The sequence below is a fragment of the Sebastes umbrosus genome, chromosome 3 (genome assembly GCF_015220745.1).
Source record: "Sebastes umbrosus isolate fSebUmb1 chromosome 3, fSebUmb1.pri, whole genome shotgun sequence".
Classification (NCBI taxonomy): domain Eukaryota; kingdom Metazoa; phylum Chordata; class Actinopteri; order Perciformes; family Sebastidae; genus Sebastes; species Sebastes umbrosus.
In genome coordinates, this window is record NC_051271.1 from 29572386 (window position 1) to 29588440 (window position 16055).

The window sequence follows — 16055 nt, forward strand, 5'->3', positions numbered from 1 at the left end:
TGAACATGCACAGCTGCAGCCTTTGCATTATGAGATCACTTCATATCCATGTACAGTACGGCAGATCAGATCTCACGCAGCTGCACCAACCTCTACTGAACAAAATGGAGCTTTTTGGCTTTCTGCAGGAGTGTCCATGTTTAAAAGAGATTAAGAGCTGTTGCATTGTATCTTTTTTTTACTTGACCTTGAATACCTTTGGAGCATATGTGGCTTCAGAAGGCAACATTGTACGGCCTAAGCTCTTGATAGACACAGACTTCATTTGTATTTCAGTGGCAACTTCCGCTTAAAGCTGCCAAGAGTAGAATTTGCCTCTAAACAGATAGCCCCTACGGATTAGTCTTCATAATCTGCCGTTCACTGATCCTCGAAATCATACTGTCTGGGTGCTCTGAAATCAGCTTACATTGACAGTAGATGGTGCGCAAGTGGTTTTATGATTGCATGCCGTGCGGGCTTTATGTACAGTAGCAACAAATGAGAAAAAGACAATTGTTGAGGGAGAGTGTCGCTTCCAATCTGCACCGAGGACGCGTCACATACTGTTGCAGCAACATGCTGTGCGTCATTCTCTCTTACACACACAGCTGACACGCAATCGTTCAAATCTGCAACCCCAGACAGGTCTTTCCTTCTGCTGCACATCACCAAACAGATGCCTTGTGTATGAACTGAGCATCTACGGTAACCTCGGTGACTTCCATGTGAAAATCCAAAGTAGGAGACAAAAGTTGCTTTGTGAACGGGGACGTGCACGCCGGTTTGCAAGGATAGACAACACAGACAGAATCTGTTTCCAGCCGATGGGGCTTTTATATGGGTAGCATTAAGAATCCAGACAGGATCTAAATCAAACAACTGTCCCTTTTATACAGTCTTACAGTATATTAAAGTCTGATTACAAAGACACTTGGGCAATCGTTTGGGTGCAAAATACCAGATGGTGATGAGATGAGATGAGAGGACTGAACTATAGAGTACCCTTTAAAGTTAAAAATACATCTAAATGTTCGTCATTGAAAACAGAGTGCGTCTCGGTTGACATGCCGTGATTGACTTCCATTACTCAGAACATTAATCCTCATTATTCAGAAGAGAATTTTCTTGGAAAACACTTAAAAAAAGTATAATCCATGTAGAAATTTTAACATCAGTTTGAAGACCGATTAGCCCTGTGAACATTTTCTTAGCCAGCATTAGAAGATACCGTTACAATTTATTAATGAGAAAATTCTAGGCATGTCATCTTTAGCTATAGACAAAGCGAACACATACAAGCGTCCTATTAAACAGCACCTTCGACCAAGGCTGATGCAGTAGACACATTTTTTTTGGACAAAAAAATAATTATCAGTCTAATCATTATGCATGTCAGAGGTAATATCAAATATAAAAGAGAAATAGAGGATTTGATATTGCTTACATGAGGACAGTCTGGAGTACTGGAGCCGTTTCTCATAAATACCTAGTTAATGAAAATGAGTAGAAATGTTTTCTTCATAGGAATGTGCCATTTCCCCCCCCCCTTTTGTTCCTTTCATTTCGTAGCATGGATATGTCACACACGACTCCCACAATCAAGCAAGCACATACGGTCGACTCTCTGGGTTTGGCTCCTTTACAAAAACAGGGGAAATGTTAATGGATCCCTATGTCAGAACGGGAATGTCGGATCACTTTGCGGCGGAACGGAGACGTCTACGTGGAGCTGGAGACTGCCAGTTTCTTCAAGTGGTCCATGAAGACCTGAAGGCTGACGTCATCGGTGAGGATCGGGGCTCCCACCTCCTGTAGATGCACAGGAAGTAAAATGAAGACAAAAATAGTGGGTGAGTCATTCCCGCACTTTGCAGACGGATCTTTTCATGACATAACTCTGATCCCATGATCACTTTAATATAACGTAAACGGGTTTATCACTAAGATTATCTTATGCAAGGCCTTGTTCTCTTTATAATCTGATTCTCAGACTGCCGTGGATGTATTCACAGTGTTTGTAAACTCCGGGTTATGGTTCAGCTCTTCCTTAACTTGGGATATAACAGATTAATGCTATTTGCAGCTTTCAATCTCCCACACTTAAAATCAGAGGTTAGCAAATGCAAGACCTGCGTTTGCTGACAGTTCGACTTTAAATGTTCGGAGTTGTCAGCACAGATTGTTTTTCACCCATGGATACAGACAATCCCGGGGGTTTTAAAGTCTTGATTTGGACGCAAGAAGGAAATGAGAAATTTCCGAAACTTTCATCAATCGTGTTATACTGATATGTGATTATGAAAGCTCTGTAGGAGGTTGTAAATAACCCTCAGCCCACCACTGAAGCGGCATGAGGAGGAAGACAAAGGAGTGAGAAATGAATTTGATATCTTTAGACATTCTGCTGAAAATGTCATTGACCTCTAAAAGCAATCTATCCTCAACTATAAAAGGTGAAACTGTAAGGTGTAGCTTATAATACAGTACCTGTCCCCAGGCGTAGAGGTTGTTGTGGGTCTGCGATGGGTTGACCTTGGAGAGCAGGAAGCGAGCCTGTGAGCCTCCGTGCTCGGTGTCGACGTAGCGCGGCATGGGGAAACGCGTCTGCAGGATCTCCTGGGCGTCATCCAGTGGAGCCAGCAACAGCTGTTTGAAGTTCTCGTACTCTGCCAATTCCTGGTAGCCTGCCTTTCGCCACTGGGCTATGGTCTGGAAAATAAAGAGGAAGAGAACAGCATTAAGAAATGCCTGCTGTATCACCTAATGTGTCGTTATCCTCTAGGAAGAAATGAAGCAGATGAACGACAGGTGGAGATTTTTGGAACTCAAGTTCTCCAATGGAGGTTAAACCCTTAACACTTCGAGACGCTAGTCTGACTTTCAGAGATTGTTGTGGGCTGAGTTCTCAAGCTAAAGTGAAGATACTGGTATCATATGAAACTAGAGAGCTTAATGAATCCATTGGTACCAGCCATGTCTAACTACATAACTGTGTCATGCTTGCTTGCTAGCTTTTCTGGAAGCAGGCTAAATAATGCTACGAAGTTCCGCTAAATTTTGGCGAGGACAAACTGGCATGGCGATTTTCAAAGGGGTCCCTTGACCTCTGACCTCAAGATATGTGAATGAAAATGGGTTCTATGGGTACCCACGAGTCTCCTATTTACAGACATGCCCACTTTATGATAATCACATGCAGTTTGGGAAAACAACCATGCAATTGTTTGCATGCAGTATAAATTTGTTATATTCGCCAATATTAAAATGGTGTATTCGCATGGCTTTTTCTATGGTGTTCCTCAAGGTCCTGGTGTCTTAATGTGGTATTTTGGAGGGATTATTAATCATTTTTATCAATTCTCAAGTGGTGAACATTTTTTAAATTTAGCACCAAATCTGTGTAACAAATGGTATCAACCCAAAAATTGCTGCAACAATTTATGAGACATAAGTGAGCATGGGATTGACCATCACAAACGTATATCATCATGTTCTACGCTCTTATACACTTTCACAATTTATTTTAATTGATTAATTCATTTATTTATTCATTTTTATTTCTTATTACTAACTAGACCAGCTTGACACACAGTGCTGAGCCGCATCTCAAATTAATCTTCAGGTTCCCAGCTTTCAGATGATGTTCACCACCTCTATGTAACATCTACCGTTGACTTTTATTTTATCTAACCCTGAACATCCCCTGTCCTCCAACCCTATCCCTTTAAAAATAAGAGGGCGGAATAGTAAGAGGTTAATCAAATGTCGTCCTGCTCTAAAGATCTAAATGAATAAAACTGTCTCACCTCTCCATGGTAGATAACCAGCTGGAAGAAAGTGTCCATCAGCAGGATTCGATCTGGCAGGATGCTGCTGCTGTCCAGGAGAACGGGCTGTGAAGAACAGACACATCCAGCACACCGTTTGGAACAACTCAAGCACCAAATCCATCAGCACTGACAGGCATTTCTTATGGAGACATTCTGAAGCTCCCAGGAAAGACCTGATGCTCCTCTAAAGGCTGATAATAATAATAATGGTGTGAAGGGTGTGAGGCTGACCTCTGGTGGTCCATGGAAGGAGTATGAGTAGAGGATGGGCTGGATCATGATCAGGGACTGGGTCAGGTCCTGCCTGACAAAGTGGTGCCTGTAATAGGACGACTCATCGGGGCTGTTGTTGAACACCTGCAGGAAGGGCGACCGCCTCAGATGGAACATAAACTGCAGGTGGAGGAGAGGAAATTAAAGTTAGCATATACAGTGGAAACCGCTTATAGTGATCAAGTCTGTCCGGGTCAAATTGATCACTATACGCAGATGATTATTATAACCACATTTTTGTTGTTGTGCATCATTTCTCATGCAGATTACCATCTAATTGACAGTTGTGTATATATAACATGAATACAACGTAATGAAACAGACCGCTACGCTATTTACTGGCTCGCTGTCAATTCTTCTGCCTTTTCCCTCATTGAGGGCGAGGCATTGCCGTGTTTGGCCGGCTCTGCAGCGCGAGAGTGCATGCAGAAAAAGTTTCACTTTGAGGGCATTACGTGACCAGGCATTCTCAATCCAATTGACGAAGGTGCTTTCCCCGTGCGCATTCGTTTCTCATTCAGAGAAAACTACTTTCTTTTCCCCGTCACAATATCAATGTGCACGCAGCATCAGCCTCACGGTATCCAAAAGCAGAAAAAGCAAAGCAGACGGTCTGCGAGGCAAAGTATCAAGTGAGTAAAGTAAAAAACAAAACACAAATTTAATTAACGTTAGTCTAACGTAGTTTTAAAATGTTTTTCCATATTTGTCATGTATTAAAAAGACCCAAAATGACCACTATAAGTAGGAATGTGCCAATTATATTATTATTATTATTATAATAAACATAGAATTGAATTGAATAGATCGTACCCATTGTCACCGATACCCGATCCAGCTATTTGAGTGAGTTTTGGCCCGATATCTGATCCGGTGTCGGTGCATCCCTAGCTATAAGCGGACTTCTTCATTACTATAAGCGAATTATTTAAATAACGTTTATATAGGAATGATTCTGTCCCAAGTTTTTTGAGATCCATATATGTGGTTGATCACTGTAACAGTGATCACTATAAGCGGTTTCCACTGTAGTCCTAATGCAAATCAATATAAATTAGGGACAGTTTTATAATTAGAATTGATTTAAGTCACATTTTATTCAGATCTATAAAGATTGGAAAATTCCATTTAGTATTTTTTTTTTTTTTTACAGATTTAAAATGAGGCGTTTCCACTAGGACGCAGGTTTACCTGTGGGTAGAGGGACAGAGACTCTGACAGTTTGAAGGATGTAGGATCGTCTTTGTTGAACTGGCCGAACTTCTGACACTGAAACCGAGGGAGACAAAACGATGATCAAGCATTGAACATGAACCTAACATAACATAACCTGGCACATCATACGTAAGCAATTACAGAATGACGTCGTATCGCACAATCCTAACAATGCCAACTATGCATTGTTCTCATCACAAAGCGCAGGCAGGGAGGTGTGGGAGCGGCACTCACCAGGCGGATGAGCTGCCTGTCAAGCCAACGCAGGACGTCCGGTCCCTCCTCCGACTCCGCTCTGAAGACTCCCAGGCGAGCCATGAGCACCGCGGCTGCTTCCTGGTCGAACGACGACTCAATGTGCTGGATTTGAGACTGTGCATCTGCCCAGCTTCGGTGGAGACACACAGAAAGAGCAAAGAGGGAGGGAGGCAGGGAGGGAGGACAGCAGGAGAGGTGCAGGTGAGCATGGGTGTGGTGTGAATGACGCGCAGGTCTCTGAAGGCGTCACCCCAAATTGCAGGAATGTAAACATCCTTTCTAGTGAGGCTTATATTGATTCAAGGCAGCACTTTCTTGACAAAATGCCAGGCTTCATTATATCACACACTTGTAGGTGCATAAAGTGAATATTCACTGGAAAGTCTTTTCTGCAAAATAACCTAGCATGTTAATAATAATGATAATAATGATGTTCCAGGTAGGGCTGTCAAAGTTAATGCGATAATAACGCGTTAACGCAAATTTATTTTAACGCCAATAATTTCTTTAGCACAACTTTCAATTTTTAGGTTGGAGTGGGCTCAGTTTGAACTGGTATCATATAAAACTAAACAATCTAAGGAACGCATTGGTACCAACCATGTCATACTAACTTGTTGCAAAGGAGTTTAAATAACGCTCAAAACGTACGCTACATTTTGGCGAGGAAATGGAAACTGTCCTGGCCATTCTCAAAGGGATCCCTTGACCTCTGACCTCAAGATATGTGAATGAAAATGGGTTCTGATGCCCACTTTATGATAATCAAATGCAATTTGGAGCAAGTCATAGTCAAGTCAGCACACTGACACACTGACAGCTATTGTTGTCTGTTTGGCTGCAGTTTGCCATGTTATGATTTGAGCATATTTTTATGCTAAATGCAGTACCTGTGAGGGTTTCTGGACAATATTTGTCATTGTTTTGTGTTGTTAATTGATTTCCAATAATAAATATATACATACATTTGCATAAAGCAAGCATATTTGTCCACTCCCATGTTGATAAGTATTAAAGAGTATTAAATACTTGACAAATCTCCCTTTAAGGTACATTTTGAACAGATTAAATGTGCAATTAATTTGCGATTAATCGTGATTAACTATGAACAATCATGCGATTAATCCTGATTAAATATTTTAAGCGATTGACAGCCCTAGTTCCAGGTTGACATGGAGTAAACTACAGTTTTATGGTGTCTTACTTCCTGGCGATGGTAGTGACCCGTATCCTCCTCTGTGTGTTGGAGTGCTGGTACTGGGTTACAAACTGGATCGCCCCTCGGCCACCCTGGGGGGTTGGTGCATTGTGCTACACACACACACACACACACACACACACACACAAAACAGTAGAGACAGTATTGTCAATCACTACTCTCTTTGCATGAGCCTAACAAATGGCCTTCTACTACAAGAAAGACAACACAAAAAGCCATTGTTTCACTAAACAAAGCCTTCTTCACATCACAGTTATTCACTTGTTTGATGTGACTGCACTTTCATCAGCCTACAGTAATCCAATCAGAGCTCACCAGCTAAGGTTCAAGAGAAGTGTTTTTTAAGTTTTACCTGATTCACCACTTCAAAATAAAGGCCCAAAGTGGTGGAGGGGTTGAGGCCGCATATTTTCCACTGGCTCGTGCCACCGGTACCCATCTCCTACACAACACAGAGAACATATTGTGATGAACGCCAGCTCTCGGATTACGGTTCAATTGTGGGAAGGAAAGAATCTGAATCTGGGGTGGCGACTCACGTTCTCCGAAACACAGGGACCCTTGGAGTTGAGTGAAACACACGGCCCGATGGTCCCGCAAATCTTCACTTCCCTTGATGTCTATATAGACAGAAAGACACACAACATAAGCATGCAGGTATAGATCTATTCTGTGCTCTGAAAAGAAAAAAAATCACAATTGACACAAGCCTCTTATTCTAGCAAAAGCACAGCAAACAATGACATTCGCTATGACTAAATCGCTTCATTACCTTGACCTCCAGGACGCCTCCAAAGGCCATGCGGAAGTCTGCATTGTAGTCTTTGCTGAAGACTCTCTGGAAGGTCTGCTTGAACAGGGAGGTGTTGAAGGAGTCTCCCATCACAATGTGCCCCCTGATAATAAATGAAAACAGATCGGTTAGAATCTAAAGTATCCCTAAAAGGGGTATTTATCTGTAAAGAATCATACATCCCTAATAGTTAGGCTAATATAATCCCACACCCAAACAGTAAGTGCTGACGTACCCGGTGAGATTAGATAAGCATTTCATCTCCAGCAGTCCCGTCTGGTCTAGGGCACAGGCGTAGATATCGATACAGTGGCCATTTACTGATGAGCGGTTGGCCATGGCTTCGTAGTACTGTGTGATATAAAAAACAACAACAAAAAAAACAGATAAAAAGACATGAAACAACAACTTAATTTCAATGAGCATACCCCTAGTATGTTGTGTACTAAATAGGGCTGTTAATTGATCGCAAACTAATCGCATATTTTTTATCTGTTCAAAATGTAACTTAAAGGGAGATTTGTCAAGTATGTAATACTCTTATCAACATGGGAGTGGGCAAATATGCTTGCTTTATGCAAATGTATGTATATATTTTGTTATTGGAAACAATTAACACAAAACAACGACAAATATTGTCCAGAAACCCTCACAGGTACTGCATTTAGCATAACAAATATGCTCAAATCATAACATGGCAAACTGCAGCCCAACAGGCAACAACAGCTGTCAGTGTGTCAGTGTGCTGACTTGACTATGACTTGCCCCAAACTGCATGTGAGTATCATAAAGTGGGCATGTCTGTAAAGGGGAGGCTCGTGGGTACCCACAGAACCCATTTTCATTCACATATCTTTGAAATATTGCCAGGCAATTAAAAATTGCGTTAATTTGCATTAACGCGTTATTATGGCGTTATCTTTGACAGCCCTAGTACTAAATGTATTTGACTTTATTGCTTATTTGGGGGAAAAAGTCAGTTATAACAACAAAAGAAAATTTGTAAAAAAAAAGAAGAAGAAGGATTTCACTCAAATACAAGTACTGCTGCAAATACCAAGATTTTGCAGAGGCTTCATGCACTTTCTCACCTTGGTGGCTTTCTTCAAATGACGAGCGTTGTCTTTCGTGATGTCATGCCAGGAGCGGATGGGGATTTTCAGCTCGTCTCCCACCACCATGCCTGGGCCCTGGGTGGGGGGGCCTCCGATGAACAGCATCACACGGGCCCCTGTGTTGGGGTATGTACCCTGAAGATAAAAGAGAGGGGGGAATTGGGTTTCAGCTAAGTGCAAGTATCATTGTACACTACCCCCGCTCAAGTTACAACACCACAAGCTTGTTATTTGACTTCTGCCAATCTTTGGACTGTGAATGTGGATAATGAGTACTAATGGAATTGTGACCTACTTCTCAAACTTGCCATTTAAAGAGGAGTGTTAGGGGAAAATAAAGAATGCTTTATTAAAAGAATTAGGATCAGCTGTGCAAATACATCGTCAGTAATCAGTAATAGAACCTAGATAGTTAAGCATGGGTAGGTAGGTTTCACATCAGCAAATAAAACATAATTATTTAATAATTCCTGATTACTTTATTGAGTCAGTTGAAATAAATTTCCATTCCAACAATGCTGTTTTTTCACATTACATGACAAATGCAGAAATCCAGGTTAAACCTGCAGTAGGCAGACATTTTTGGCATCATTGGGCAAAAATTCCATAATAACCTTTCAGCATATTGTAATTCAAGTGTTCCTCAGAGAAAACTAGACTGTTGCGCCTCATCATGGCTCTAAAGGCTTTAGAAAATCTAGCCTGTGACGGGAGACTTTGGCTAATCAAACGTCATTTCAGAGAGAGAGAGAGTGTTCCTATTGGCTGTTCATTCAACGGAGGCTGTGAAATCCTGCAGATACCATTAGGAGCACCGGAGGACACAGAGGCACATGATTTTTTTTTTCAGATTACCTCTCTCATGCACTACTGTTTTATAAAAATAACTTTTTTTCAATCACATTTGCTCCAATCTTGCCTACTGCTGCTTTAACTGAATGTGTGTATAATGAGTATACAACAAGTCTGATTGAGAGCTTTTAGGGAATCAGTTTCAGCAGAGAGCAGACCTCACAGCCAAAACTTACAACAAAGTCCATAGTCCATGAGTCAGAGACACGGAGACTTTTAATGATGACGAATTCTACATAAACAGTGATTCATTTATTTAGGGACAAAGTGTACTGATTCAGAGAACAATAAAATCAATAAGACAACAAATGGTGGATGCTAACCACGTTTCGCAGTTCTGCTTTATATGCAAAAAGACTCATTCCTCAAGTCAAACGCCTCTTGACAAATCAGTGAATCTGGAGTCACTGAAAGAGCCAAATTTATTCTAATCATCTCCTATCTGCTGATGGGGGAGTACAGCGGGGGTAGTGATCTGTTGCATCACTTATATAACCACGCAGATTAGCGTTAGGAGAAGAGCGGATAATGATAGTGGGAGGAAAAGACAGAAAGCAAACAAGGAACTAGCCTTTGAACTGACAAAGCACATGTACTGTTCCTGGGGGAAGATAGTCATCAGGCAGTGTGTGCGTTTCTGAACCGTTACATGTGGCACAGTCGTCTTGGAGAGGCTAAAGTTCAGGTTACTGAGGATTGGAAGCGCCTCAATAAATGACTGCCAAATCATTTGTATCCACTTAATGTACAATATTATTTGTGTTTCTGTGTGTACTGTACCTCCAGCAGACCGACGGCAACAGACAGTGCAACACCGGTGGAGCGGAGGGGACGTTTGCCCTGAGGGACAGGCCATGGGTCTCTCTGAAGCTCACCGAGCAAGTCAGTCAGGTTCATATCGACTCTGTGCACAGGCTGAAGGAACCTGAATATGAACACAAACACACCTTAGACAAGCATATTTTTGAAAACGGCTACCTTTAACTGGCAAAGACGAGAGGGAAATGTTAATGCTCCACCATACCTGCAAGTTGCTGCGGCATCCTGAGGTGCCTGTGGGCGACCTTGTTGCGCTGATGCCGCTGGCTTCATTAAACCCAGCATTTCCTGAAAAACACACACAAACACAAAAAAACAATTATTACGGTTTCCTATGTGCGCACATTAGTCTCCTCATTTGTCTCATTTCTCAGTTTTCCCCGTGCCTTTGCCCCCCCAACCCACCTGGATCTGTTTGGAGGTGAGGTCCTTGGTGCCCCTGAACACGTAGCTCTTGGCGATCCCCTCACAGCTGAGCTCGTGAACCTGAACCATGCGTCCGAACGTGATGAGGCCCACCAGGGCGTTGGGTGGCAGCAGGCTGAGGGACATCTGCAGAGACTCCTTGAGGGCCTGGAGGTCCTCTTCTTCCAAACACGTGTCAACCACATATAGGAAGATCAGAGGGGCCGGGGTTCCGCGCTGTAAAGAGGTGGGAGAGGAACGTTACACTCTAGTGAAGACAAAAGTTTTGTTTCCACATATGTTATTACACACACTAAGGAGCTGGCACTTTTGAATTATATCTTTATTTATTTATTTTTCTTGTCTGCAAACTGAAAAATGCTTAGCCACAAAGAAACAAAGAAGAAGAGGCTGAATTAAAGTGTGTTTGGTTTGTTGAACATGTGTTTCTAAAAGACATACACTAGCAGAGACACTCTCATATTACTTTTGAAAACCATATGCATTATTCATGAAGCCACACATGTTAGCAATAATAGTAGTCAGGCACTCATTGGTTGTAGAGCCGAGGATGTTTCTGATTAATTTCAATAACAAATATTTCTTATAGCCTACTGTATGAGTTAACATATCAAAACACTACATGATTAGCTCAGATCTCTTTCACATGGTGAGTCTGTGGAACAGGTTGCTGGGTTTACCAACCAACAGCGTGGCTGGTGAGATATTTAACTGGGACTTGTCTGTTGGAGCCTCAATTGAATATCTTTTTGATAATGTTTTTGTATTTTCTGAATATCTTTCTAAAGCATGGGATAGGAGGAGAAAAGTAACATATGATAGATAAATTCCTCAAACTCTTATGCCTTTTTGTCACGATTGGGTTTGTGTATGTGTCTTGTGCTTAGGGGGCTGTAGTTGTATATTTGTAACTGTTTTATTTGTTGTATTTCCATTGTGGGATATATCCTGGAGCCTTATTTATGGTAGGTTTACTATTATGTCTGGATGGTGTTTGTTTATATGTATGTTTGGATGATGTTGGTGAATTGTCCTGTTAGATGATGGTGAGCAAACACGCCAGAATGTTTGATTTGTTGTTAGTTAATGTGTCTGAATAATCCCATGAGGGATGGGTTATGTAAATGACCAGACACAAAAAATAAATGATTCATTCATTCATTCATTTACTAATGAACACCTAATCAGTGTTGATCCCAACAGCTAAGTAGATCTTGTTTTTTTTTTATAAACTTTGAACTGTGGAAAATGATCCCCAAACCCATAACAAAACTGCTCACATATGTCAGAGTTGCACAATGACACTGAACACATTGATCATGAGACCCACAACTGAAAAAATTAATAAGAACTCTCAACATAGAGAAGCTGTTGTCAGAATTTGTTAATATTCACCTTTGCCGAGTACACCTAGAGACCTAGAGTACATACAATCTCCATGCAAAGGGCTGAGGTCAGAGTGCAGACATGTGTGTGGTATTTACCTGTACTATGTACTCGATGGTAGAAAACTGCGGCATGAGTTCAGCTGGTTGGTTCACGTCCGATATGCCTGCATAAGAGGGAGGGAACTGCAGAGACAGAGAAAACCAGATTAACCAGCTTAATAAATGAATGCAGCTAGTCCACATTAAGTTATGTAAAACAGCATGACTTGAGTCATGAGTCATGAGTTATGGCAACCATTAATATCAATCTAAAGTATGCTGTGAAGTGTGAACGTTGGTACTTACTGGGTTTCTCTGAAAGCAGAAGTTGCACGCCCATATTTTTGCTCTGAAGTCAACTTGACTGCAAAGGAGTGAACAAAACTATTTAGGGTTTGCATCCGAGTGACAGGACAACTGTGTAACTGTGACTGATAATGGGCCATTTGCAGCTCTTATGTACCCACAAATAGTACTCACTAAAAACTATTCAAGCACATCACCAAATTCCCTACAACCCGTATTCTTTTACTCAAGGAATACTACAATGAAGAAATGTCAAGGACATAGTTGGCACTAGACACTTGCACTGCTGGTTAAACAAAATCCTCATGTAAAAATAAGGTTAAATTATACCATAAGTCAAAATAAAGGCTGAATACTTAAATCCTTGTTTTTTGGTGCTTTGCAGCTGAAACAAATATTAAGAAGTTAACATCTGTAAGCAGGAGCATTGTTTTTTTTCCATTTAACTCACCATAGTGGGTTGAGCACTGCCTTGCAGTTGGCCCGGCTGCACAGGACTGGTTCGTACTGGACCGGTGGCAGGTCAGGCCTCTCCTTGAGTGGTGTGAAGAGGCAGGAGACTGGGACCACTAGCCTGGTGGCTTCCAGGCGGCTGGAGGGCCAGAGGTTCCAGCTGAATCGCACCCCATCCCTGTCCTCGTTCTGTTGGATGAACTCCTGGTAGGTCGCCATCACAGAGCTTCAGCAGAGAAAGAAACCAATAGATCAGTGAGGTTGTAAGTCCAATAGAAGAACTGGATATAGTCCCAGTGACACTGGTAGCCTAAATGTGCTCCTGCTTTTCACAGTGAGATGCTCTTTATACAGGTGTTCCTTTCTCATGCTAAAATAACAGACATATTCGAAAGCATGACGCACAAACGTGTCATCAGCAAACCTGAATAGCGTGTTTTTTTGAGACAGAGATTAGTGCAGAGGAATCCCAGTGGTATTTTTAGGCTACACCTTTAGTCCGTGTCAGTGAAACATCAGTGACGTCTTTAGCAAAGCATCACTAGGGATCCTGTTGTAACAACTGTATTGTCACCGCTGTCAGAGGGACTTTATATTTCCCGAGCAATACAACAGCAGAATATCAGCAGAATTACAAGGTGCTTTTGAAAAGATGACAAAAACAAAAATTACAATCTTTTGTGGTCAGTTGGGCACAAGATTTCAGAGCGTACATGATCTTTTGTTTTGTTTCATTTAATGTAATGCCTTATTGTTATTTATTCTTTGTTATGTGTATTATTTATGGAAAATTGTTAATAATATATATATATATATATATATATATTTTAGGAGAGTTGTAGAAGGAACCTGAGACCAAAGATTTTCATTTCCAATAACTGCTTTGCTGGCAAATGACAAATGACGAATAAAGAACCTTGAACCTTGTACTATCTGTATGCCACGCAACTGTGTACTAGGTACGGCTGCAAATTATTAGTATTTCCATTATATAATAATCTGCCAATTATTTGCTCACTTAATCAATTATAGATAGATAATTTAAGTGAAATGCCAAACATCCCCTGTAGTTCCAGCTTCTCTATTGTGAGAGTTTTGCTGATTTTCTCTGTCTTGAATATCTTTGGGGTTTTGGAAAAAAAAACAAGCAACCTGAAGACATCACTTCGAGGAGATTAATCGATAATAAACTAAAATAAAAGTCAGTTGCCCTATATCCAATGTTTTTCTGAGGGAATGTGAGCTTTGCCTGGCCATATCTGATGAAGGGGATGTGGGGTTGATGTTGTTGGGGGTATTTCCCCTTTTGTGCTCTAGGAACATTTAAAAGAAACTTTAATATTTGATTAAATCATAGAACGGAAACACCATTTTGAACGACTTATAAAGTGATTAACTCTAATTATGACACGTATCACTACTGATGAACTCACCAGTGGAGGTTGGTATATATATATATATATATATATATATATATATATATGATAATTATTATTTTCCATTATATAATAATCTGCCAATTATTTCCTCACTTAATTTATTATAGATAGATAATTCATGTAAAATGCCAAACATCCCCTATAGTTCCAGCTTCTCTATTGTGAGAGTTTTGCTGATTTTCTCTGTCTTGAATATATCTTTGGAGTTTGGCCAAAACCAAGCAACCTGAAGACATCACCTCGAGGAGATTAATAAATAACAAACTAAAATAAATGTCAGCTGCCCTATATCCAATGTTTTTCTTAGGCAAGGCAAGGCAGCTTTATTTGTATAGCACATTTCAGCAACAGGGCAATTCAAAGTGCTTTACATAAACATTCAAGAACATTGTGACAAAGTGCAGAAGAACATTAAGACATAATTAAAACAGTTATAAAAACATTAAAGATTAGAAAATAAAAACAAGCTAAAAATAAAAACTAGGATAGAAGCTAAAATAGAATATAACACACAAGATTAAAAGCTCTAGTGCAGTATGTAAGATCATTAGGGAATGTGAGCTTTGCCTGGCCACATCTGATGAAGGGGATGTGGGGTTGTTGTTGTTGGGGGTTTTAGGTGTTTTCCAGTTTCTTCCTCGAGTGATATTTTAGTAAAAAGGACCACTTTATAGACTGCACATATGCACATATTACATTTATTTATTGACAGACTGCACACACTATGTTCACCCATTCACTCTGTATCTTTTATATCTCTATTATTGTTTTTATAATATTGTATACCTCTCCTGTGTTTCACTCTGTTTGCTGATGTTGCTGCTTTGACACCTGAATTCCCCTTTAATTAATAAAGGTTCATCTTATTAAAAATTATTAAAAGAAACTTTAATATCTGATTGAATCATAGAAACACTGTATTGAACGATGTATACAGTGATTAACTCAGATTATGTCACAGGCTACAGGCCACGTATCACTATGATGAACCCACCAGGGAAGATCTATAGTGAACACCATTTACATCATCGTTTTCGCCATGTCTAACGTTAGCCACGCAAAACCAGGTAACTTACATGGTGTTATAGAAACCTGATGTATTCAACAGTAGGTTATAGTTATAGTTAAATCCCTCTGCGTCGCTGTGTCTGTCACTCAACCCGCTACTAGCTAACGGAATGTAGCATGGGTCCACTTCCGGTGAATGAATGTAAACGGCTGTAGCGGCCTACTTTACAGCAACATGAAGTCGTGTTCTTACCTTGTTTATCAGGCTGTCCTCAGGTCTAGACACGAGCTTAAAGAGTCTGTTGCGTTTGAATGAAGTCACAGCATTAGGAGATGAAGGTAGACGTACAGGACAGAACAGAAGGAGGACGGTGAGGAGATCACTCTCTGGATCACTGCCTCTCTCAGCCGGCTCCTGCTCTACACTACGATGACGTGTTACTACAAGTTCAGACGCCTCCTATTGGCTCTTTTGTCCGTGACGTCGCTAGGGAGTGCCCTGCACCGGTAGAGGGGAACTATGGGAAATGTAGTTTTTACAGCAGTGCCGTAGTATTGTGCCTGTGTGGCAACGATGGTATCTTCCCCAGTGGCTAGGAGGAGTTTTAGTTTAGTTTTTTTATTAGTTTTTTTTAATAAT

General features: G+C 40.8%; 1 protein-coding gene across 1 annotated transcript; it reads right to left on the reverse strand.

The window, feature by feature from the left end:
• Window positions 1-792: 792 nt before the first annotated feature.
• sec23b (SEC23 homolog B, coat complex II component) lies at window positions 793-15854 on the reverse strand. The gene is made up of 19 exons (XM_037764973.1): window positions 15669-15854; window positions 12967-13194; window positions 12516-12573; window positions 12267-12353; window positions 10762-10998; window positions 10562-10644; window positions 10318-10462; window positions 8662-8820; window positions 7806-7921; window positions 7550-7673; window positions 7317-7397; window positions 7130-7219; window positions 6763-6869; window positions 5535-5688; window positions 5277-5354; window positions 4044-4205; window positions 3789-3875; window positions 2470-2691; window positions 793-1791 (listed from the first exon to the last, which is right to left on the reverse strand). Exons 2-19 carry the CDS (start codon window positions 13185-13187, stop codon window positions 1702-1704), a joined length of 2301 nt encoding a protein of 766 aa, XP_037620901.1. The 5' UTR covers window positions 13188-13194; window positions 15669-15854; the 3' UTR covers window positions 793-1701.
• Between the last annotated feature and the right edge of the window lie 201 nt (window positions 15855-16055).

Excerpts from the sequence above, each read along its gene's own strand:
- sec23b (XM_037764973.1), bottom strand. The coding sequence starts at position 13,187 with ATGGCGACCTACCAGGAGTTCATCCAACAGAACGAGGACAGGGATGGG. Across the intron at positions 5,355-5,534 it reads ACAGGCAGCTCATCCGCCTG|TGTCAGAAGTTCGGCCAGTT; the intron begins GTGAGTGCCGCT and ends CCTCGGTTTCAG. Across the intron at positions 3,876-4,043 it reads CCTTCCATGGACCACCAGAG|CCCGTTCTCCTGGACAGCAG; the intron begins GTCAGCCTCACA and ends TGTTCTTCACAG.